The following is a 23782-nucleotide window of genomic DNA, read 5'->3' as shown; positions in this document are numbered from 1 at the left end:
GAAAACAGGTTTAGAAACTTCCGAAATGCTAAATCCAGCATCCCTTGAAATCAGCAACAAATTCCTCTGGATTTGGTGGTGTAAATTAATAATTCTGACTGAATATTTATACCATAATTATTGTAGCATAACTACTAAAGATCAGAAGATTACAGTGATACAAGCTAAACTGATAAGAGTATATATTATTACTGCTCACAACTTCTGCTTTATATTTCTATATCTACTTGGAATTATTTTAATGTGACTTCATATTAAAGTACACATAATTTCCTCGAAAGAAATCGTAACTTATTCATACATCTCAGTCTTGTGGTTGTTAACAATGTAAGGCATCTAATTTGAATACAAAAGAAATATCGTGGATACTTGAAATTAAAACAAATTTCCAGAGAATCACATTTAGGCAAAAATATGTTCCCACACTGTCATATGGGAGAATGATGTTTTGATAAGCAAGTTACAAAAAACTAGTAATAATACTAGTAACAGTGTGAATAATTGGCAATGATGTGGTCTCTTTCTCCATTGCTTTGGGGAGAAGAAGGCCCATCAGCCTGCATGCCTCCCGCAGGAGCCACGGCAGACATGGCTCCTGCTGCGGGGAGGCCCTTGCCTGGCTGAAGATGCCCTGCATGGCTTTGCATTTCATTCAGCACAGCTCTCCCGGGCAAACCAGAGCTGTGCCAATCCCCCCAGGGGAGAAGCCTCAAATACTCTGACCGAGCTGTGTGTGCATGCGAATGGGTGGCCTGAGGAGCAGGGTAGGTATCTGAGGAGACATCTGTGGCTCACGCTGCCCTCAGCACCAGCAGAGCCAGGCAGGGCTGAGATGCGCGTCCCAGGCTGCCTGCAGCTCTAAGCGAGGATCGCTGTGCGCTTCTGTGCTCCTCGTGCAGCATCGTTACCACAGCTCCGTTATCAGCAGAGGGACAGCCACCTCCCAGACACAGCCGTGAGAAGCTTGCCTGGACCTCTGGGGCCAGAAAATGCATCAGAGGTGGATCCTCCAGTGCCAAAACATGCGCAAGAAGGAGGCCCCTGGGCTGAAGAGGATTGCAACTACCTCGACAAACTGCTTGCTAGGGCCATGGCAAGGCACTTTCATGTCAACAAACCAGTTAACAGCTGGGGAGGTCAGTGATGTGAATTACTCCAAGGCAAGTCCACTGGGGTGGTTGTGCTTCCCATGGTGGATGCTCACCTCCAACAACCAAGGTGATCTCATGGAGAAACCTATTTCTGCTGTTCTTGCTGAACTCCTGCTCCTGAATGGGCTCTTACGAGAGGCTAGTTTGAGCTGGGGCATCCTTCTGCAACCTGCTAGCAGCATGCTGAGTGGTAAGCATCTCAGGTAGTTTTGGACGCAGCTGAACTGACCCATGTAGAAGCTGAAGGCAATCACATAGAAGTGAAGGGTTAAATGCTGAGCTTTGGGGGGTTTTTAATGACTGCACAGTGGTCCTGAGAGGTGAGTAGAAAAACTGAAAAATCAATTGAATTTTAGTGAGAATTATCTAAATACCTGTGTAACCAGTTGTGCAGTGGATCAGATATATGAGTGAGTCTGTTAAACGTGCTTCACCCTAAAAGAGGACAAAAGGTCACTGTTACTCATGCTCAGGAACGGCAGAGGCTTATACATAGGCTTCTGAAAGTGACTGGTGAGAGATGGGTAACAAACAGGCCAGAAGCCAGCAGTGTAGGGATACCTTGGATTTAACAGAGCGTTTTCTCTCCCAGGGCAGCATGGGGAGTCCCACAGGAAGGGTCACATTCAGTACTGGCTGAGTTCCTCCTAGTATAGGTAGGACTATATTTTAGCCTGCGGCATGAATTAATTTAACTGAAACTTCTAGCTCCTGCAAAGAAAAGAAGCAGGGAGTGAACCTGAGCCTTATAAACTTCTGTGTATATCCCAGTTCTTTGAAACAGTTGTTTTTAATGTTACATTCTTATTATCAGTGAACTGTTATAAAAGTGTATTGAAGGGAATAAACGTAGGAAGGGGTGTGTGATAAAAGATGAGAGAAGGAGCAAATATTTACATTATTGCTGATAATCCCTTCTATGCTTTGTCTGTAGAATCAAAAAATAATTTAGGTTGGGAGGGACCCTTGGAGACCGTCTAGTCCAATGCCCTACTCAGAGCAAGCCTCATCAGATCAGTTTGCTCCAGCCCACATCCGCTCGAGTCTTGAGCTCCTCCAGAGATGGCTTTTTCACAGCCTCTCTGGGCCCCTGTGCCAGTATGTGACCACCCTCATGGTGAAAAATATTTTCCTTTTGTTTAATTAGAATTTCCCACATTCCAACTGCTGTCCATTGTCTCTTCTCCTGTCATTGTGCACCTCCAAGAGGAATCTGGCTCTCTCTTCTCTGTACCTTCCTGTTAGGTAGCTGTAAACAGCAGTTAGGTCTTCTCCAAGCTGAACAAACCCGTTCCCCTCAGCCTGTCCTCATACGCCCTCACCAGCTTGGTGGCCTTCCGCTGGACTTGCTCCAGTGTGTCAGTGTCTCACTCGTCCTGGGGAGCCCCAGACTGGACATAGCACTCTACATAGGGTCTCATGAGTGCTGAACAGAGGGCAAGACCACTGCCCTGAACCTGCTAGCTACATTCTTGCTAATACAGCCCTGGGTGTGGTTAGCCTTCTCTGCTGCAAGGTCAGACTGCTGCCTCGTGTTCAACTTGTCATCCCCCCAGACCTCCCTAGCCAGTCAGCCCACAGCCTGTCCTGTTGTGTGGGGTTAGTCTATCCCAGATGCAGAACTTTGCGCTTTGTTTTGTTACTGTAGAAGCAAAGGGAAGAAGATGGTGGTGAAAGAAGTAACTTTACTATCTTAGCTCGTAGCTCGGCTGATAATGTGATCCAGGTGACATGGCCATTAGCTTGTATGACATCTTTACTAAGAACACACAGGTGTCAAACATGCCTTGGAACAAAACTTAGTCCTAATCTTTTCAGTTTCATAAAATTGTACTTTAAGTGTTAAATACTCAAGTCCTTGCTGCCTTCTCTCACGGTTGTTATATTACAAATGCTATAAAATTGTAGTTAGCGTTTAGCCCTTCTTATGCCTATGTTTGTATACTGTAAAAAAAAAAAAGGTTAAAGCTTACTCCTATAACAGAGCTCTCAAAGTAGGATTGATTTGGCTAGGAGGGTTGAGGTTGAATGTCTGTGCTGAGAAGGCAACAAAGTAGGGGCTTTGTGCCTGCGGACATGGACCTGCAATCCTTGCTTTACCAGCTGAGTTAACTGACCAGCCAGCATTCCTGGTGCTTGGAAAATATTCAACATTACTTTCCAGAAGTGGAGGAAACCCAGGAGGAACACTGCTGAAATGCCAAATTGAGCTATGAATAAATGATAGTCACAGACTGCCACCTCCAATATCCTGCCCACCCAGCTTTCAACAGCTTCCCCCTAAGGACAGAGCAAGGAGAGTCTGGAGTCTGGATGCTTCGGCGTCAAGGCCTTTTCAATCTGCAGTTTGTGGGACATGAAGAGGTACGCAGAGGACTGAAAGCAAGAAGACTGTCACAAAGAGTTTTGCTTGCCTGAAACATCTTCCTTTGTATGAACTTAAGGAGGGCACAGGTGATTGCTTACAGTAGCACATAAGAACAGGCTAATACAGACTATGATTCATGATGACTCTGGTATAGCCAACATCTCAACTAACAGCAATATTTTAGTGCAATCCATTCACCAAGAGAAAACTCCTGGCTATTAAAAAAATGGGTTTGCTAGATATGTAACTGTGTCAACACAGTCCAGATAGCAAAGGTAGCTGCTGTTTTATGCTAATTTATATAGCTGTGCATGAAAATTTTTTGGTCTGCTTTATGGACATTTTACAATACTGAGGCAGAAGGTGGAGAAAAGTGAAAGAAAGGCGTTAAGTATGTGTCTTCTGTCCTTATCCAAAGCAAGAAAACATCCCAAGAAACACTGCATCCTCGAGAAGAGGAACATATCAGCCATGAAAAAAGATTTCTCCTTATGTACTCCGTAACTCCCCACATGGCGTTAACACACATGGCAGGTAGAGCTCAAAAGGCTCCTTTCCTGGACCCTCTGCATCTCCTTCTCTAAGGCCATCAGCTGTTTTGCCTCTGAGCTGTCCTGGTTAGCTACAGGTTGATCTGAGTTGAATTCAACTGGGATCTGGAATCCCTCCTCGAAACATCCTCTCTCTGTTCCTTAGTTTACCTAATAGAAGAATAAGGCAGCAGGAAGAGTCTGTGCTTAGGCTAGCAAGCGTTTGTCCAGGTTCCACATATAGCAGTGATACATAGTGAACTTAGTGATCAGTGTCCTTTGCCTTTTACATTAATGCTTGGTATGTTCCTGATGTAGTAAATCTTTCTGGTAAGTTGAAGAAGTCTAAGCCAGTTAGACTGGAGGCAGTTAGGAAACAGTGCTCCACAAGAGTATCCTTGCATAGTCCTTGGGCCGGAGAGCAGCACTGTGAGAGGTCACCCTCAGGCTGACAACGAAGGAGCAGGACAGGGAGCTGTGAAGTGCCGTGCAGCTCAGGGAAGCCCCCGTCTCTTGGCCCTGTAATTCACAGCTATGAAACTGTAAAGCAGGAAGGTGAAGAGAGATGGTTCGGGTTTGCTTGGCTGCACAGCCAGACTGGGGACTCTGTAGGCACACTGTGGGATAGGGACATGTTTCTGCAGAGCAGAGCTTGCACGGTAGATACAGCAAGAATATGTTCTGGCAACAAAGGTGGTGTATTGCTGTCCTGGTCTCCCAGGTGGAAATCAGAGCCTGTGGGCTGCTGGTAGCAGGCACAGCGGGTTTGGGATGTCCTGGGAAGGACACGTACATGCTGCAGCATTGATATATGCAGAGACAGCCAGTCTGCTGTGCCTGAGAAACATGGCAGTCATCACACATGCAGCGTAGAGCTGGTAGGTTCAGGAGCTGTGATGCTGTCTCATCGGTTTGGTAACGCTGATGCAGTGTTTTTTGAGAAGGCCTGCTGATACCTGAAAGCGTGGCTCACTGTCTTCTTTTTAATTATTTTTTCAAAATTAGTTGTATGTTTCTTTTCAGTGGCCATGACATCAGCAAATACCTATATTGTCTGAAGATTATACCAGTTTGCTCAGCTTTCCTTGAGGTGCGTCTGTCAAGTTGCTAGGGCAAAGATTAAGTCCTTTACCGTTACCGAGCCAGAGTCCCCGGAGACGGTCTTTCACTTTATACCTGTTCTGCACTAGAGCAAAAGTAATTCCCTGAAATGGTCTTTTCTTTCCTCAGGGCTGAACTCCTTTATCAGGAGTTAAAGAAAAGCTTCATTTCTGAAGCAATCTGTCTTGTAGTCCATCATAGCCCCAATACTCAGTTTCCATGTAATATGAGTAGGCAAACCAAACTGAAATTCCCTCAGTGTGAACTAGAGAAAAATTAGAGTAAAAGATTTGGGGAATGAAGAGGTAGGCTAGGGGGGAGAGAAGGGAAAATCTGGATCTGGTCAGAACAGTGGTTTGGAATAAAACGTGTTTACAATCTTAATTAACCTTGACATCAGAATTAAATATATTTCTGTAATGGAAATACAAAAAGTGCTAAATAAGGAACCAAATAAATAAAATGCCAAAATAGCAAATACCAAAATAAAAAAAACACTTCCTCTGTCAGACTGCAGCACCAGTGCTAGCATAGCACTCCCACAGTTCCTTTCACTAATCTGAACCTAAAAAGAGATTTGAAAGTTCGCCTTTCACTTTACACTTGCTTCTAGCTATGCTTGGGCCTGGCTCCTGTTGCTTTGTACTCAGTGAATGGGAATCATTTGCCCAATTAAGGGCTTAAGGGAACAGGCCCTAGCTGTTTTTAAAAGATGATTACCGATGCCTTCTGCGTTTAAATGATACAAATCTGAAATTCTTGACCTTTGTGACTGTTATTTCTGCATCCACCTTTTGTCTTACTAACAAGGATTTTGTCATCTGCAGCACCAGAAATTCTGCGAGGATGTGCCTATGGCCCTGAGGTGGACATGTGGTCGTTGGGGATTATCACCTACATCCTGTAAGTGCAGGCGATGCCACAGAGGGGTACACGGGTGTTTCATTTGTAAGCACATTCAAGTTTTTATGACATTTTGGGCTGTGCTGTTGGAAAACAAAAAGATCCTGAACTTGGATTATGATATTCAAATGCTATTTAAATCAGTACAATGCTAGAGGAGCGTGGGAAAAGATTCAGATTATATATTTGATAAATATAACGTTTCGTAGTCAGTAGCAGCAAGGTCTGTGCAGAATCGTGCTATTAATATGCACAAATAACAGCGAAGCTGCTCAAAGAAAAAGAATGGGCACAGATATCAGAAAGCGTCATACTTTTTTTTTCTCATTCACACAAACCGTAAGATACACTGTAAGTGTACTAAGATTTTGAAGTCAAGATAGTCATCACAAACTTCATACACACCAGAAAACAAATGCCCCCTTCAAAGCTGGCCCCGGTGCTGTGAGGGTGCCCTGCGGACACTTCGCTGCCTGTATAATGGTGCAGCAGCCCAGGGGCAGCCTGTCGCCGGCAGAGCACTCGAGGGAGAGCTTTGCACACCCAGCTGGGGATCTGGCCTGCCACAGTGAGAATTTGGGATCCCTTGGTAACTATGCTGAAGAGACAACCACGCTCATCTTCACATAGCGAACAATCAGAAGTGTGGCAGAAGAAAGTGGAAGAGAACTGCGCTTTGTTGCAGACCAGGTAGGCATACAGACAGCTGTTTTAATATAGGAGGGGCAAAAAGAAATTAAGGTGCGTGCAGTAATTCTGCTGGCCTTTGCGTATTAGCAAGCACAGCTGCCCCACCTCTGTCAGCCCTACACACAGCTAGAGCTGCTCAGGCATCCCTGCTGCTGTCTCACATTCAGCCCCAGTGCTAGCCAGGAGGCAGGGGACTGCCCTGGACTCTTCACCCTTCAAAACAAATCAGTCTGCTGGCTTAAATGATTAATGTTAAAGGTGGAATGTTCTACATTTCACAAAGTAGCTAGACATACGTTTGACAAAGGGCTGTAAGCAATGCTGATCATAAATATTTTACACAGTTGAAATTGCAGTTGTAGACCAAAATGGTCAAACGGTTGTGTCTAAAGGTAGGGCTTACACCACACTTTAGTATGGCTAGTCCTACTTTGATTGGTAAGGGTCGCAATTATTTTATTGTATCAATGAAATCTGTCAAAGGCAGATTTTTGAGAAGGGAAAATTACTCTATATCTGTTCTGTTGACATTTCTCTTTATGGAAGAACAAATAATTTCAGTTATTCCCTTGGCAACACTGATGCTAAGCTGACTTGCGTGGTTGTATACAACACTTTCAGAATGCCTTTTATAGAAGAAAACAAGATTTTACACATATACATAAAAATACAGAAGACTATGTATTTAGTCCCATTTTCTTTCCGCTTCTGCAACTCACTAAATGTGTCCAACAAGTGGAATGTGTAATAAAAGAATTATTTTCGTTATGTCTTTTGTAAGAAACAATTTTATTTTCTAGGGTTTCTATTAAAAGCACTTCTCAGCGTATATATGTGCACTCTGACAAACAAAATATTTTGTCGGAAATATTAGAAAACATCCTTTGTTCTGTACCTAAGCTTCCAATGATTAATAGCTCCCCTTTCATCTCCCTATAAATAATAGGTTACAGTATTCCTATAATATGTCAGAAAACACATGCAGGTAATAGCGATCAGTTTTGGAGGTCACGCTTTGCATCTTTCTTGTCATTTTGTTATCTGCTTTTAAAATGTGAATCCTCATCTCAGGGCCTGGCTCAAGTCTGTAGAGGATCATATCTCAAATACTGCCTGCTCTTACACCCTGTATTCTGGTAGTGCCAACTTTAGTATCATCCCATTTATGTTTTTGTTTCGGTTTATAGAGTATATTCATCAACAGGTTGAAGTGACTTTTCTGGGGCTGTGCATAGCGCTGGCCCAGCTGTCACCTTGCACTGATACAGGGTGGCTGTGTCAGGCTGTTCCAGGCCAAGTGGCAGTGGTTAAAGTTGTTTCGCCACTGTTTCCAAAGCTGAGGTTAGGAAGAGGATGGGTCATTTGCTAAAGTTAATTCATTTCCGATGGTTTCTTAGAACAGTTGTAGTGGCTCAGGCTTCGCAGAGAGATTTCAAATTTGCCAGCAGGGCTGGCGGTGAGATTGGAGGGGTGCCTTTTGTGGTCCCTTGACGAGAACTTCTAGATTGAGCCGTGGGCTTGTCTCGATATTGAATGATTTAGGGATAGCTCTAGTACTTGAAATTCACAGCCGCCTTTAATCTGAACTTGCTTTCAAGTGTAGGCAAGCTCCAAGTAAAAACATACAGCAAACTCCTATTTGAATACATGGAGTGGTATTTGCTACATGCATCTTTTCCTGGTATTTGCAGAATGTATCCTTTCCAAACCTTCCAACAGTTTAGCACATGCTCCCAAGCCGTGTTCACCTACCACACTGGTATAAATATGAACATGCAAGCTAACATTCTGGGTGGGACACGGTGCCAAAACAGATGCTCCTCTAAGTCTTCCTCCACCTGTTCTCTTCCTCCTCCCCCACCAAAATCCATTCGATCTACAGGGATAAGCCAGGCAAAAAAAGGGTCCTATACTATTCCACTTAGCCATCACTTCCATTTAGCTTTAATAATGCTCTATACTTAAAACTTTTTTATTGAGTGTAAAGCTATATAGGTCAACATTTCTGATGGATTAGAAGCTAAGATCAGAAAGGCATCTGTACTGTAACTGCTTCATTAATCCTGTAGCCTTAAGGGCAGTATTGCATGTCTCAGCCTCATATTTTAGTAGAGGGAATGTACATAAGGACAGTCTCAAAATATGTATCTGTATGTACCCAAAAAGTAGAGTGGGTGTAAGAGTTAACTACCATGCTACAGAGTACATGTGTGTAGAACTGCATCTTCTCACCAGTACGGTGTTTACTTCCCATTAATTTAAGAAGAACTTTGACACACACTTTGACAGGACAATTATTATTCTGGATGCAAATTATATTCAGACATATTGATGTAAATTGTTGTAATTCCACGAAAATCACATTTACAGTTGTACTAGCAGAGAGGAGCAGTCCTCCTGTATTCCAGGTTAGAAATACTATTGCACATTTGAGATAGAGCTAGTAGTCAACAAATCTGGAGGCCTTGCCTCTGGTCAAAATAGCATGGATTTAATTAAAAGTGGTGTTTTTTACCAACTTACTTAAAAGGATACAAAACACTGTCTGGTCATTTGTAATTGAATTTTAAACATGTTTACATTGATTTTTCTTTATTCAATATGTAATTGAATTAAAATGAATCAGCATAAATCTGATTTAAAAGAAATCAAGAGCAGCCACACTGGGTTTTACCCTAGTTTAAGTTACCTAATTTGAAAATCGCATCTATAGTTTTATTGATCTAAATTTGCATACAGACAAAAATCTGCCTGTTGAAATGGAAAATTTTACTTTTTCAGGTAGAAGCATATCCGTAGAAACTGTTCATAAGACTCCAATAGGTGATAGTGGTGAGTTGTAATTAAAATATTTCTAGGAGTAAATAGAAAATCACCTAGTTGAGCCTATCTCTACAGCAGACCAAGTAAATACAGATTTCCTCAACATTTTTAAGCATCCACAGGAAGCCAAGGAGATTTCAAATGGATGAGGCTGCATGCAGTGTAGGCTGTGTGTAAAGTGCATTTTTTCCACACTGTGTCTACAGTGACAGGTACTGTCTTATCGCAGAGCTAACCATCGCTGCAGTGATATTCAGCCAGAACTCTTGTCGTGCCTAATGCATAGATTCTGCAAAGTCCTGGATGGAGTTAAATTCAAAATGGGCATAGATTTGGGGAAAAAAAATCTATTTTGCCTGTTTAACTGGATGCCATTACTGTATTTCCTTTTTAATTATGTTGACTGCTATGAGAGCTTGGTTGATTTTACTGAAATTAATTCTTGAGTGCACCAACTTCCGGATTTCTTCTCACTGTTTACAGTTAATATTTCATTTGCTATGCAGGAAGAGACGCTATATGCTGAATTTTGCATCATTTGGCTCAAATGGTAGCTAAAGGGAACTAGCTCATAGGCACAAATACAGTGCTGAAAGTTAAGGTTTGATTCCGTCCCAAATTAAGCACTTTGTGGCTACAAGCAGCAAGTAGTCAGATCTCTAGCAGACAGGGAAACCTTATATTTTACTGCTTGTGCATTCAGTGCAAGGATGAGGAAGATCCTGAACTGAGGTGGGTTTCTAGCACTGAACTTGTGTTCTATGTCTGGGTTTATTGTCTGCAGTGTGTCTTCAAATGCTTTAATATGGGAAGGGAGACGACAGACAGGACGCCGGGGGAAGCCACGTCATTCCCTGACTGCACGTACACTGCACGGGAATGGAGGAGGTTCTGCACCTCGCAGGAGGGAACTGTCAGGGCTGAGGGCAAGTTGCTGGTGTTTGAGCCACTGGATTTCAAATTCCAGATAACGCTCAGGATTGGCTTTAGGTTCTGTACTAATTTCAGATGTGGAAGAAGCGTTAGCACAGGAGACAAAGAACAGAAGGATACAGAGGAAACAGAACCATGACAAGATATCGCATGTAGTGACTTCGAAATCACCCACAAAGCACTGCATTTTTAAGCCTATGGAAAGGCACAGCCAGCACGTGCGACATGGAAAAAAGGAGCTACTCTAAAAACCTCAGCTGAAAGCACTTCCATAAGTGAAGGTTTCCAACACAGTCAATGCAAGCCTTAAACATGGTCTCGTTATATATAATCAGTTACCTAGTAACCAGCAGATAGTTTTGGCTGAAGCAGTTAGTGGCCTGACAGCCCTACTCAGCAAGGGTGTTCCTTGGGGAACAGAGCCTAATTGAAACAAGCTCAGAAAAGACTGAGAGAGACAGGCAAATGCAAGCAAAGATTGCAGGTTGACCATGGCCAGCTTCCACCTATTGGAGTACCGTATTCAGAGATTGGATCCCTGTATTTTAATCCATTTCTGCCAGACTTGGAAATGAATGTGCTCACACTGGACTTCTCTTTTCCCTGTAGCAGTAGAACATGGTGCAGCTGTTCCACCCACAGGCTACCCCCCACTTTCAAAAAAGCATTTGTTCTTGAACATCTGTCCCCCAGTAAGCACAATGCTTGGCTTTAAATAAATAAGAACATGTTTTCCTGTCATCATCTGGCGTTGCCTGTTGAATTTTCCTGAAACGGGACGCAGATAGACTATTTTTTAGTGCAGGATACCTGCTTGAATAGGAAATCACTTTAAAACATCTGATTACATGTGCAGGCATGATTAAGGTGCATTGAAGCAACAGGAATGGTATTATGTAATGGAAATCATTTCTGTGAATGTGCATTCCCCATAAAATTTTGTTGACTATATCTAACCTATAAATTAAATCTTCATTCAGATAATTTGCAAGGTGGCTGCTTGCATGGTGCACAGTGGGACTGTGCAGTGCCACACCACAAGCTGGTGTGGGTGCTAGAGGTTTGTATTCAGTCCAAAAAGGGACTGAAAATTTTCAGGAGAAAAAAGGTCTATGGAAGTCTGTTCAATATAAACATGTAATTTTTGGTTCAAGAAGTCCCTGAGCCACAGATCGCTGTTCCTCTACTCTTCCCGAGATGTCTGCTTTTAGCTAGTCGGAGGCTGAAGGGCTTAAGGAGCTTTTGGTTTGACTTTGTATGGCTATTCTTATGTAAAGTCCCTATATATACAGTTCCAATTGTGACAACAGAAAATTTACAGTTTGATCAGCCTTTCCCAGTGCTTGTGAATGTTTATAGCCAACATTTTGGTTTGCTCTATCATAGAGCTAGAAGTTGAGAGCGAAGTTCAGGTGTACATCCAGATCTGGTTCCCTAAAGTGGTGGACAGGATGTGAAGTGGAGAAAGATCATACTGTTTCTTGCAGCCTGAAACCAATTAATCTTCAATAAACTTCTCTCTTGCTTTGTTATCCTTGCAGACTTTGTGGCTTTGAACCGTTCTATGATGAAAGGGGAGATCAGTACATGTTTAAGAGGATCCTGAACTGTGAATATGACTTTGTTTCCCCCTGGTGGGATGATGTGTCTCTGAATGCCAAGGATTTAGTAAGTGCAACAAAAATGAGAGCATAATATCTTTGCTGATATATATTATATTAGCATCTCTTCCACTGACCAAGGCAGCATGCATTTTGGCAGGGAGGGTGTTGCTTGGCGGGGAATTGGTTAGTTAATTGTTTATATGACTCTGCTTTTTTTTTCTTGTCCTTGGATATATTATGCAGCTATAAAACATCCCCTGTGAATCCAGTGCTGTAATTTTGCAAGGTTCTGAACACTCAAAACTGTGGATGTTCAGGCCCTCCTGCGAATTAAGCCACAGCTTGTTGGCAATTGTCAGTGTTCAAATACGCCTGCTTTTCTTCAGGCTCTGAGGTGTTTCATCATTCCTCTTTGTGGGGCACCCGCCTTCAAGGGGACATAGAAACAAGCCCTACTTCTTGTGCAGTTTTCAAATCTGAACTTCAGAGAAAGACTAAAAAAAGACAATAAAGAGCGAAGCCCCCTGTTCTTGCTGAATGCATTTTTCTATCTATTTAAATTCTTTATTAATAGATAAGGGAAAACTCATTACCATTAAGTATGGTCTATAAGCAAAACGCAAAGGCTGGCATGCTATCTGCACTGTAGTCTTTTACTACTGGATGAAGTAAATTGGATTCAGGAGATACTGGTCTACAAAGATGAATATGCTTGAGTTTGATTTTTAGTCAGCAATACTTGGGCGCTTCAGTTATTTCATTAACAATGAAGAAACAATTACGCAGTTCCATACTGCTTATACAAACTGTCCCATAAAATACTACATTAATTAATGTTCGTAAGTATTTCAGGATGCCTCAAACGAAAGGCACTGTAGAAGTTTGAAGTATTTTTTTGCTGTATTAGATTTTAAGCTTTTCTAAGCTCAGTAAAATATCATTTAGTGCCTTGTGTCATCAAAAGTCAGATGAACAGCAGTTTGCAGCAAAGCTGCATATTCCCTGTACGCGCAGAGCTTTGATCCAGACTGGTCCCTACCATTTTGCTACAATAAAGCTCGAAGTTTCCGTTTTGAACACTTGATAGTAAGTCATAGATAATGATGAAGCCTGTGGCTCTGAAGACAGAATTTGTGCTGTGGGGAATACGGGAGTGTTTTGCTGCAGTGGTTTGTTTGGATGCCTTTGGTGGACTCGCAGCGGAGCGACTGCGCATCGCAGTACCAGTTCTCATGCATGCTCTTCAGGGCACTGTCTTTCTTGAATAGTTGAAGGGATTCTTTGTGAGGGAATTTTAGACGGTCCTAAAGCGCGTCGTCTCCTCGCACTTGGGCCGTGGAGCAGTGGTGGAGCCCTGTGCCGTCACTTGCACCCGGCTCCCAGAGGGTGCGTAGTCAGGAGAGCAGCATAACAGCACTCTGCTGAGTACTGACCTTGTACTTCACTCCATCCTCACCCTTTTTTTTTTTTAACATCACTTGTCCAAATGTACAGCAACCCTGATGAGATGCAGCTTGCCCAGACACCCCTACCTACCCAGCAGTCTGCTGTAGCTCCACACTGAAGGTGCGTCTGTAATGCCACGTTTCCAAAAGTTTCCTGTTATTGTGCTTGGAGAGGTGCAGCTCCCCGGTCGCAGCAGTAGAAGCGGTGGCGTAGTTGACACTAGTTTAAGAGTGGGCTAAGACGGAAATACTTGTACAGTACTTTATAGTTCACGTGTACACCAGGTTATGTAGAGACCAAAAGAAACATTTGATTTTTTTCTCTATCTAGCAGTGATTGCATGGTACAAGTCCACAAAGCAATTGCATAGACTAGAATTTAAACTTTCTAATCCAGTTTAAACCTTGTCTGAATCCAAAAGCGAGATCGACTCTAAAAGAACTGCCTGACTAGGGATTTTCTAATAATTTATTAGTGTTTATGTGACACTTTAGACAGACAATAGTCTAGATAGATATAGGCCAGCTGCACTGGTAAATATTCTTTGAAATAGTGGTAACCGTTTGATTCTTTTTCTCCCTTCTCCCCTGGTAGTGGCTTTTTTATTCAGATATTATTTACAAAGGATCAAAAAATACCAAAACCAAAAGACACGCAAAGACCTGAATGTAAATTCTTACTGGTTTCTTAGAACATCTTTCACTGAATTGCTTCCCAAACTAAGACCAAAACATGCAAAACTTGGCAAATGTCACTGGAGAATGTGTTTAACAGTCTTCTGTATTTCTGCTCTTGTGATGCAGGTTAAGAAGTTGATTGTTTTGGACCCCAAGAAACGCCTCACCACTCTCCAGGCTTTGCAGCACCCATGGGTCACGGGGAAGGCAGCAAACTTTGCACATATGGACAATGCACAAAAGAAACTCCAAGAATTCAATGCTCGGCGTAAACTTAAGGCAAGTCTCTGGACATAATCTCTGTGCTGGCTACAAAGAAATGCAGCAAGATTGGTAGCCTACAGAAGCCTTGCATATTTTCCAGGACAATGTTCTATAACAATATAGAACCTTTTTATTTAAGATGAGTGATGAAGATGAAACAGTTGAAGCTGATGTTGTCATTGTCTGCAGACAGACAAATAAAAACGTGAGGTTGGTTGAAAACTCTGCACAGACAAAACTGCTGAGAATGAACAGCTTTCCTAAATCCTTTCTTTCCTTCTATCTGTCCATCCATCCATCCTGTTTAGTACTGCTTACTGCACACATAGGGTGCTGAACAGAAGCAACAAAATTCTGAGTAGTTTCCTCATGAGGTTAAATGCCCATAAATTAAGAATCTGCTGTTGCATCTTTTGGTCTGTACGCCACCCGCAGTTTCTTTATCTATCACTACAAAGCAGGAACTTAAGCCATTCTTCTGTATGATCTAGAGTCAGCATTTCAGATACTTCATAAAATGTATGAGTTGAGAATAGCAGCCCCAAAACATGCATTTCCAAGTACCTCTGAGAGCAAATGAGCAATTACGTTCCTTATCTGGAAACTGAGCATTGTATAGCAGAGGTACAGGTGGGACCCGCAATGAAAATTGAATTAGGTTTTGAGTCACCAGTTTGCTCCTTTACCATCTAAACTATGTAGCTGCCATGGGAAGTAGCAGGAAAATAATTTTAGGTGTGAATGGCAGGCAGTTTGGCTCCTAACTGACTTGACAGCAGGAAACTTCCTTCTCCTCTAATCCCTTCTTCAGTTGTTTGAGATTTGTGTCTGCTTAGAAGAGACTTCAGGGTTACTTCTGCACAGAGCTTATTATCAACAGCTGCACTGAAGCTGCCTTTTGTAGCCCAGGAGGAGAACAACAAAAAGCATCTTGTCTGGGAGCTGTACAACCCCCTGCAAAACCAAATTCACAAATAATAAATGACCCTTAGCTGTTTATTTTTGCTCATTTTTTTCAATAATGTTAGGGAACTGTGACAGAGAATCTCTACAGGGCAAAAAAAAAAAAAACAGTTTTGTCATTTACAATAGTCTTGGGCACTGCACATATAATTCACGGTGACACTTTGCCTGTGCAGAACTGCCTAAGTGTGTCTATTAACACTGTTCTCTTCAGAAAGACTTCTGTAGCCTTAGAGCAAGATTGCCCTGTATTTACTGAAGATGCCATACAGCATCATTATATCAAAATGATTTCAGAGCATGAGCAGAGTCATAAAATTCATTATTTCTGAGTGAGCTGTTAGATTTCCTGCCCAGGAGGTCAGAAAGGACTAAGTGCCCTTTTTGCATGTTTTGATTTCGATTCTCTGTTTTATTTTCACACCTTTGAATTGCCAACTAAATTTTTTTAAGTTTATTTAGTTTATTTAGACCTATATAGTTAAACAATTTGTACTTTGGAGTTTAAATGCTGTTGCTTTTTTATGTTGGTTTCTTTACTGCTTTTCTATCAGAGTAAGTGACCAAATCTCTAATTAATAGTTAATAATAATTAACTAGAGTTAATAGTTATTGTATAGGTACTTAATAGTTTTTTACTTACATATACGTATATATGTATACACACACATATATATGGTTAATAAAAACTGTAAGTTTTCAGGTAATTAATTCCTCCCCCTAAAAATAAGAACAGAAAATCAGCTGGTGAATCCATGCTTTAGTTATTGTTCTATTAGAATAATACCCTCTCTTTCCCAGCATACAAGACTAGCATAATACTATTCCTTTACGTTTAAAGACATATTTGTATAAAATAACTCTAAAGCTCAAACTATCAGAACAGTCATGATTTGGTCTATCATGTACAGTGTTGAAGTTGTTTCATATACATCCACATGGTTATTTTGAGTGAAGGGTACATCTTTATGCATTCTAGAATAACTGAATGGCCTATTCTGTTTTAATGTGCTTTCCCAAATCATCTTACCATTGCTGTGCATGCATGTGATTTTCCTTTTACAGGTCCAGAACTCACCTTCAAAATCATTGCCACTTTTATTGATGCATGCCTTTTACTTTTGACTTCACATTCCACAGTAGCTGATTCTTTAATGCCAACTATTATACAGTCTGCTTTTTCCTTAGCATCTTTACACTTTTTTTTTCTTTTGCATAGTTACTTCTGCAGGTCATCCACAGAACTTTTTATACTCGTTCTCATCCCTTCTGCAGACCTGCTTTTTCTGTGATGCCTAAGCAAAAAGTTAGCCAAGTCAACAATAGGTAGGGTTGTCTCATACACGGAGATTAGTGTTTCTTCTCCCCACCTCCATGTTTTCTTTCAGATAATAAACTTTTCAAGGCAAGAGCTAAGTTAACTGTCCCTAATGGGTGTCTTCACTTTGTGATGTTTTATATGATACAAGAGCCAGTCCCCAGCATCTGCGTATATCCAGGCAGTTGCCAGTATGCTCAGTGCCATTGTAGTTGATATATGCGATACTGATAAATCTTGGTTCCCTTTGTTAATTTTCCCTGAAATAATCAGTGATAATCACATTATTGAGATGGAAGAGCACTTTGTCATTGCCATCTAACTTAAACGGAGGCAATCGTGGTAGTTTTTAAAAATAAAACAGGCCTATGTGCAGCTGAAAAGAGAGTCTGCTTGTGTTGGCCAAGTTTGAGACCTTAGGAAAGCAGCTCTTTAAAATCTCCATACAGTATTTCAGATGGTGTTCCCAATCTGACTGGGCCCATGCAAGTGTCCAAATGTGACATTACCACGAAGACCAAACACAGTAGTGTTCGCTAGCTGCCTGATGCTAAGGTTGTAGTACTGACAGACCGTGTCCTTTAAGGAACATCTGTTTGATCCTCTCTTTCTCAGGCTGCAGTAAAAGCCGTGGTGGCATCCACTCGCCTTGGCAGTGCAAGTGGTCACAGCGTCCATGACAGCAACAAGCCCAGCCGCAATCCGTCTCCTGTCCACGATGGCCAGCCTGAAGAGAAACCCACTCAGGAAGCAGAAGCAGCTCCCGAAGAAACGTCTTAGGTCATTTGCTTCCTTGTTTCAGCTGAGATCTGTCATTTCATACACCAGCTAACTTGTCATTCAGCAAGGAGATTCGTAAGCTTGGCCTCTCTGGTTGTGCTTTGGGGTGCCAAATGCACTGGCTGGTGACTCTACCTTCAATGCATGTGACTGCTTATGAAAATAGTAAACTGTTCCATAAGGCATGTCATGGAAACAGTGTTATTTGCAGTAATACCAACAGGTGAAAACATGAGAATGAGTAACTACCTACCATAATGCATATACTTCATATACATCTATACAGTGTGTCTAGATGGCATTTGAAACAAATCCTATTTAATTTGGTTTTACAGAAGTAGGTGTCTTCTGTATGTCATAACATTTTTTTGAACTGCTTCCTTCCAGAATCATAGTCCTGCAGTAGATGAAATGGAAGGAAATACCAAGCCAATGCTTTTAAAACTGATGTATGAAATAATGCTTTTTATCTGTTATATTTAAAAACTGTTTGGAGATTTATATGCAAAAAACATTCCACTACTTCTGGGAGGAAATTGAAATGTTAGTTCCACTGGGCATGAAAATGTACATTCCTCAAGCTTGTGTTGAGAATGCCTTACTCTGACTTTACCAGTTTATATACAGTATTTTAATGACAACCAAAATTACTCAGATTTTTGCCATTTCATTCTCTAGTAAAATGTTAGCAAATCAAAATTATAGAGTAGAAGAGGATTAGAGTAGATGCAGATTTTTGAAATTCCATTGTATTTATTCATGACTTTCTAAACTGTGCAGCTAGAACATGTTTTTATGGGGCCTAAGGGAATAATCTGCAATTACACAAGTTTTAAATGCTTGAAGGAAGCTATTCCACAGCTTAATAATTTTGCTCTGGGGAAACACTCTTATACAAGGTCTGGGAGCCAGTAATACAATCTGATTGCTTCCCAGGTAATTTAACCTCATGAGTAACTGGTTTCCACTTGTCAGCATAATTAGTCCAGATTTTCCTTACAAAGGACCCATCCTGTAAAATGATCCACCAGCACAGATCTTGCATCCGCCTAGAGCTGCTCTGACTTCAGTTACAAGCTGTGTGCACGGATCAGCTTACAAAATTAGGGTCAGGCTCTTGAGCTGTCTTGATTCTTTGTTGAACATAATGGATAGGAGTCGGAAAATGATCAGACCGTATATCTGACCGTTTACATTTGTTTGTTATTACTTTGATAGCACGTGAATTTCATAATGTATTGGTATATTACAGAAATGAAAAAAGAACCTAATGTACAACAATGTCATTTGTGTTTGTTAAACTTTTTAATACTGATAGTTACCTAAAACCCTAATACACTCAACATTCCTCTATTGCTTTAATTGTTTTCATTTGGAACTGTTGGGCCTTGTGCAACTTGCCTTGACAAAATATATCAGCTACTGAAAAAAGCCAGTGATTAATAAAACATTCAGTAGCTATACTTCCTGTTGAAATTAAGGTAAAAGGTAATAGAATAGTATTCATATGGCAGTTTTGCTAAATAGTACAAAAAAGAAGATTTGAGATGCTGTCTTCACTAGGTGAGAATGCATGCTTATGAATGTATTTTACTTGATATTTTTACTCATTTCTTATAACTCTTTGGACTTGTGAAAAAAAGTTTGCTGATTAAGTGCAGTTGAAATTCAGAGTATCTGTATCCATCCTTTTCCCAGGTGACACGCTTTGAGATAAAGTAAGACTGTAAACTATAAAGGCTGGCAGGTGTATGATGGCTACAACAGTACCAAGAATTCTACCTGATTTTATAGTTCCAACTGAGAACAGGCTGATAAGAAGCTTTTACAGATTTTTCCCTTGGAAAAAAAGATGCTATTGGAGTAATCTCTGGGGAGAAGGTGATAGGTATGTCCACCCATCTTGCTTTTTACCATCTTACTATAGCTGTCCCTGCAAAGCGACTGCAGGGCTAATGCATTTCTCAGCCACAGGTCTCCTCCCTGTGGAGCTTCACTCCAGCAGTGATGCTGTCGGTGTTCAGTCAGTGGGGAGGTATCACGGGAGAGGCCAGATTTCTGTAACGTTTCCTTCCTCATTTCAGGGTCCTGGCCTCTAATGGGCAGAAGTGGATTGGGCTGCACAGTCACTGCATATCTACAAGTCCTTGAGCAGAAATATCTTTACCTGAAATGTCTTTTTTTTTTTTTTTGAGGGCAGAAGTAGTATGTTCCCAGCAGATTCTTAAAATTATTCTGTGCTAAATTATACCATAGCATATCATAAATATGACCTGATGCCATGCAACTAGGGACCTCTTTGTGACAGCGTGATCCTGGAGGTAGCTCAGTCTTGTGCATAAAAGGCTCCGGGGCTTAAAATGTCTTTGCTTAGTTTTCTTTTATTGTGTTCAGTATAAAACAATCAGGATGGCTATGATAAATGAATTAGCAGTATGTGACTCAGCAAAGTAGTACGCCTGGCTTATGCACGATGGTATTGCACAGAAGGAACAGCAGCATTAGGAGGTATGTAGGTTACTAAAGAAAGGAGCGTTACATGCATTGTTTTTGTCTGAAAAGATCACATCCCAGTGGTATCTGCTATAATTCAGACTTGGGAGTGCACCCCTCGTGTGTTTTTGCAGCTAAAAAATATGAACGCAGTACCGCCATCCCAAAGCCATTGGAGGCGAGCCAGTTCCACTTTGGTAGTTATAAAGTAGTTAGACAATTACCAATGTTCTTTCCCGTTGAAATCCTAAGCTTTAAAATTTTTAAATGTTAACCATATCAGCAAAATTCTTCAAGTGCAAAAGGGAGGACCTTGCTCTTTTTAAAGTATCTGAACTTAGTAAAACTTTTCCTCTAGAGGCAAATCACAGTGTTAGCCAGTTAAAGGCTAATATTTGAGAGCTAGACTGAGGATCTGATGGCTGTCCAATGGCCAATGATTTCCTGCCTTTGCACAATAGCTTTTTTCTTTTTTAAAAAAACAAATTCAGAAAGATTCACTCCAAACCAGTAACAGATTTCCTGTCAGTTAGAAGAGTCTGCTTGTGATTTTGCTGTTGATGCAGTGAATTGCTCCCGAGGTCAGGGATGCGCTGGCTAGACTGGTGCTAGTTTGTTACCTGGAGTTTGTCTTTTGCTTTGTGTGAGTGCACGGTAAGGATGCAGACACACCGAGGCCATGATCGTGTCTTTGAATGTAGAAGACCATCGGAGCAAAAAACTGTGATAGCAAATATGCTTCAGAGGAACGGTATTAACAACTCAGTCTTGGAGAGTAAGCAGGCTGCCTGGCACCTAGAGGCAAGTGACAAAACCCATCCAGCATCTGCTTTCCCAGGACTTTGCCCATGTGAATAAAGCAACGTGCTGCAAAAAGCCAGTGGTACTAGCGTAGGATGCATATGGCAACCAAAAAGTTTTGAGCAGGGACTCAGAACAGCAGGGACCAGGGAATCCCAGGCTGGGGAAGGCTGTGGCTCGTTGAAGGCCAGGCTTCAGCAGGTCCTGAATAACCCTTTCCGTCCCACCAGTCCTCCTGCGAATGAAGCGCAGACCCACCTCGCAGCCGTGGGGAAAGGGAGGACACCACCGTGTTTTCTACAATGCAGCAGCAAGGAAAGGAAAGAAGGTGCTAAGACTCACCAGTGTCCAACTTGGCAGATGGACACTTGGCAGTGCTAGGGAGCAAGTACAGGAGGACTCTGAAGAATAAACACCCATTTCCGAGTAACGAGGGCAAGCCATCCCTCAGCTTCTGCACACGTCCGAGGGCATGCTCTTAGCTGGAGTCCTGCAGAGCAGCGTGCAAGGTTAAGTGAGTGCAGTGCCGCTCCCTTTTCTAAGAGAAGCCTCCGAAAGTAAAGAGTGCGGGATTCCCAGCAGATCCTTGTGCAGTCGCCTACTTCCAAAGCGGTGGATGCTCCTGAGTCTTCATGCAGTGTCCTGATTCCTGGCTTGCGCACAGGTTGTGTATTTTCTTGGTGAAGAATTTGATTTTGTGCAGCTGTGTCTGCCTTGTTGCTAGGGAGATTACCAGTGTACAGCTTATATAGGTGCGGTAATCAAGTAACAAAAATATCTTCTTGTAAAGGGGAAAGCAGCAATGAGATTGCCCTAGCAGGATGCACAGCTGGACCTAGAGCACAATGACAGTGGGACACTGTGAACAAGCCAGTCCTGAAGATACCAAAGGTAACTGATGAAACAGCTCAGACTGTTCTTAAAATTACACTGTAACAAAAAATAATGGCACAAAGAATGTCCTTCCTCCCTTTCAGAATCATTTCAGGTAGCAAACAGTTGTTAGAACCAGGATGGTGAAAGTTAATTCTGCTTTTGTGCAAAGAAATAAGCCCCTGCACAATATGATGATGTCTTGAACAAAAATCATCAGCTGCATTGGAAACCAAGGACAAGAGAAAGATAAGGAACTAAAAGGAGAAAAATAGGAATAATATAATTACTTAATCTAGTTATATCTGGAATTTAAAGATGTTAATTCCAGAAAATGTATGAACTTGTACTGACAAGACTAAAATCTTCATATAAGTGAAATTTTTCTTTATGTCTGGGAAGTAAAACTTCTGGCCAGAGTAATTCAACAAAGGCTGGTGGAAGATGAGGACAACAAGGAACACATTCCTTGGAGCAGGAGTATATTATAACGTATGTGTATGTGATTAAAAATACGGCCAAAAAAAAAGTGCACTGCTTGCTCTTCTGCCCTTCCAGAGTGGAAGAGAGAACAAAAACACGTGCCAGAACTTGGTCATTGTTGGCAGGCAATCAGGTAGCGTGGGGATGGACCTAGAAAGGGAACAGAGGGCTTGAGTAGTCAAAGCAGCCCAATTCTGAACACATGTATAAAACTAACTTTATAGATATATATAAAAATATACACTCACACGAATATATAAATTTATCAAAAGAGAAAGAGAAGCAGAGACTGGTCTGTCAGAGCCATGTCTGCATTAAGAATTGCAGTAACTTCTTAAGCCATCTGCCATCTGCCAGCATTACTCCGCTGGAGGTGATGCCATAGTGTTTCACATTCTTGTATACGTGGCTCATCTCTGGATGAAATTCAGTGTAATGGATAACAAGGTCTGAAAGCACAAAATAAGATTAATAAATACAGTGGATTAGAGTTTTCCCCAGCTCTGGCCCCTTTGTACCAAGGCATAGCCAGGAAAAGAGAGCTTCAGTGCTCTCATCCCTTCGTACACTTGAGGCACAGGCCAAAGCGAGGTGACGCAGGTAAAGCACAGCACTTACATGGTGCTTCAAGGAACCCTCTACACTGTGCCCGAGGCCCCCGCCCAGCTACGCGCCATCCACAGCATGCGTAACCAAAACCAGGACTCTAGCCCTACCTGTATATGAAGGTGTTTATTGACCGAGGTGTATTAAGCAGCGTGTGTTTGTTCCTGCTAACTAGTGTAAAGATCCTCCCGTAATGGAAAATACCGGATACTTTGTTTTATCTGCGTGCAATATTGCAGCTCACCGTTGCAGAGTGTTAAATGCCGATAACATAAATAGCAAAGCCTAAGAGAAACGTGCTTTTCCGTTCGAAACTCCGGTTTCAACAAACGTTAATGTACATTCGGGGCCGAATGGCTCGTTTTCCTTCCCCTTTCTGCTTCATCCTTTTTCCTGGCAGTAGACCCCCATGGGCACACGGGGGGTACCGTCAAGCCATCTGACACTTGGCAGGTTTCAGCTGCGGTGCGCTGACAAATCTGCTGTTGCCCTTGGGTCTGTCAGAGGGGTTTCCCTCCTGTTCTTTGAGTTGCTTTGTGCTCCAGAAAGACTCTGGGTTTTATTGGTCGATGCTGTTATACGTTGCTGTAGAAGCCACCCTTGGTGTGATTTGTCATTGCCAGGTCGTACACAGAGAGTGGTGTTTCTCCTTTCCCTCCCCATTTCCGAGACTCGTGCTGTTTCTGGTGCCTTCCGTTTCCTTTGTCAAAAGCATATACCCAGTTGACAGAAATGGCCGGGTGCCGTTTAACAAATGCCAGAAGCACCTTGAGTTAGTTTCTAAATAGAAAATGAAGGCCCTGGGGCTGCTTTCGATCCTTCAGCTCCGCTCACTGGTAACGCTCAGGAAGCGAGAGGTTTGGACCAAAGTCACTCGAAAGCAGCATCGTGCCTGGTTCTGCTCCTGAGTGCCAGTAAGCTGCTTTGGCAGTCACATTTTTTTCTTTTTAAGGAGCAGATGTGATTTTAGTCATT

General features: G+C 42.0%; 1 protein-coding gene across 3 annotated transcripts in view; it reads left to right on the top strand.

The window, feature by feature from the left end:
* Window positions 1-18904, top strand: part of LOC104150975 (calcium/calmodulin-dependent protein kinase type IV) — a 174004-nt gene extending 155100 nt beyond the window's left edge. For all 3 annotated transcript variants that reach the window (XM_068927018.1, XM_068927017.1, XM_009685515.2), the window contains 4 exons: window positions 5978-6053; window positions 12041-12167; window positions 14353-14505; window positions 17387-18904. In XM_068927018.1, the coding sequence (XP_068783119.1) occupies window positions 5978-6053; window positions 12041-12167; window positions 14353-14505; window positions 17387-17551 (521 nt within the window). In that variant the 3' untranslated portion in view covers window positions 17552-18904. The remainder of the gene's footprint in view (window positions 1-5977; window positions 6054-12040; window positions 12168-14352; window positions 14506-17386) is intronic.
* The last annotated feature ends 4878 nt before the right edge of the window (window positions 18905-23782 follow it).

Source organism: Struthio camelus, chromosome Z (genome assembly GCF_040807025.1).
Source record: "Struthio camelus isolate bStrCam1 chromosome Z, bStrCam1.hap1, whole genome shotgun sequence".
NCBI classification, from domain to species: domain Eukaryota; kingdom Metazoa; phylum Chordata; class Aves; order Struthioniformes; family Struthionidae; genus Struthio; species Struthio camelus.
The sequence above is the reverse complement of the archived record's forward strand: the minus strand, read 5'-3'. Positions and strand labels throughout refer to the sequence as shown.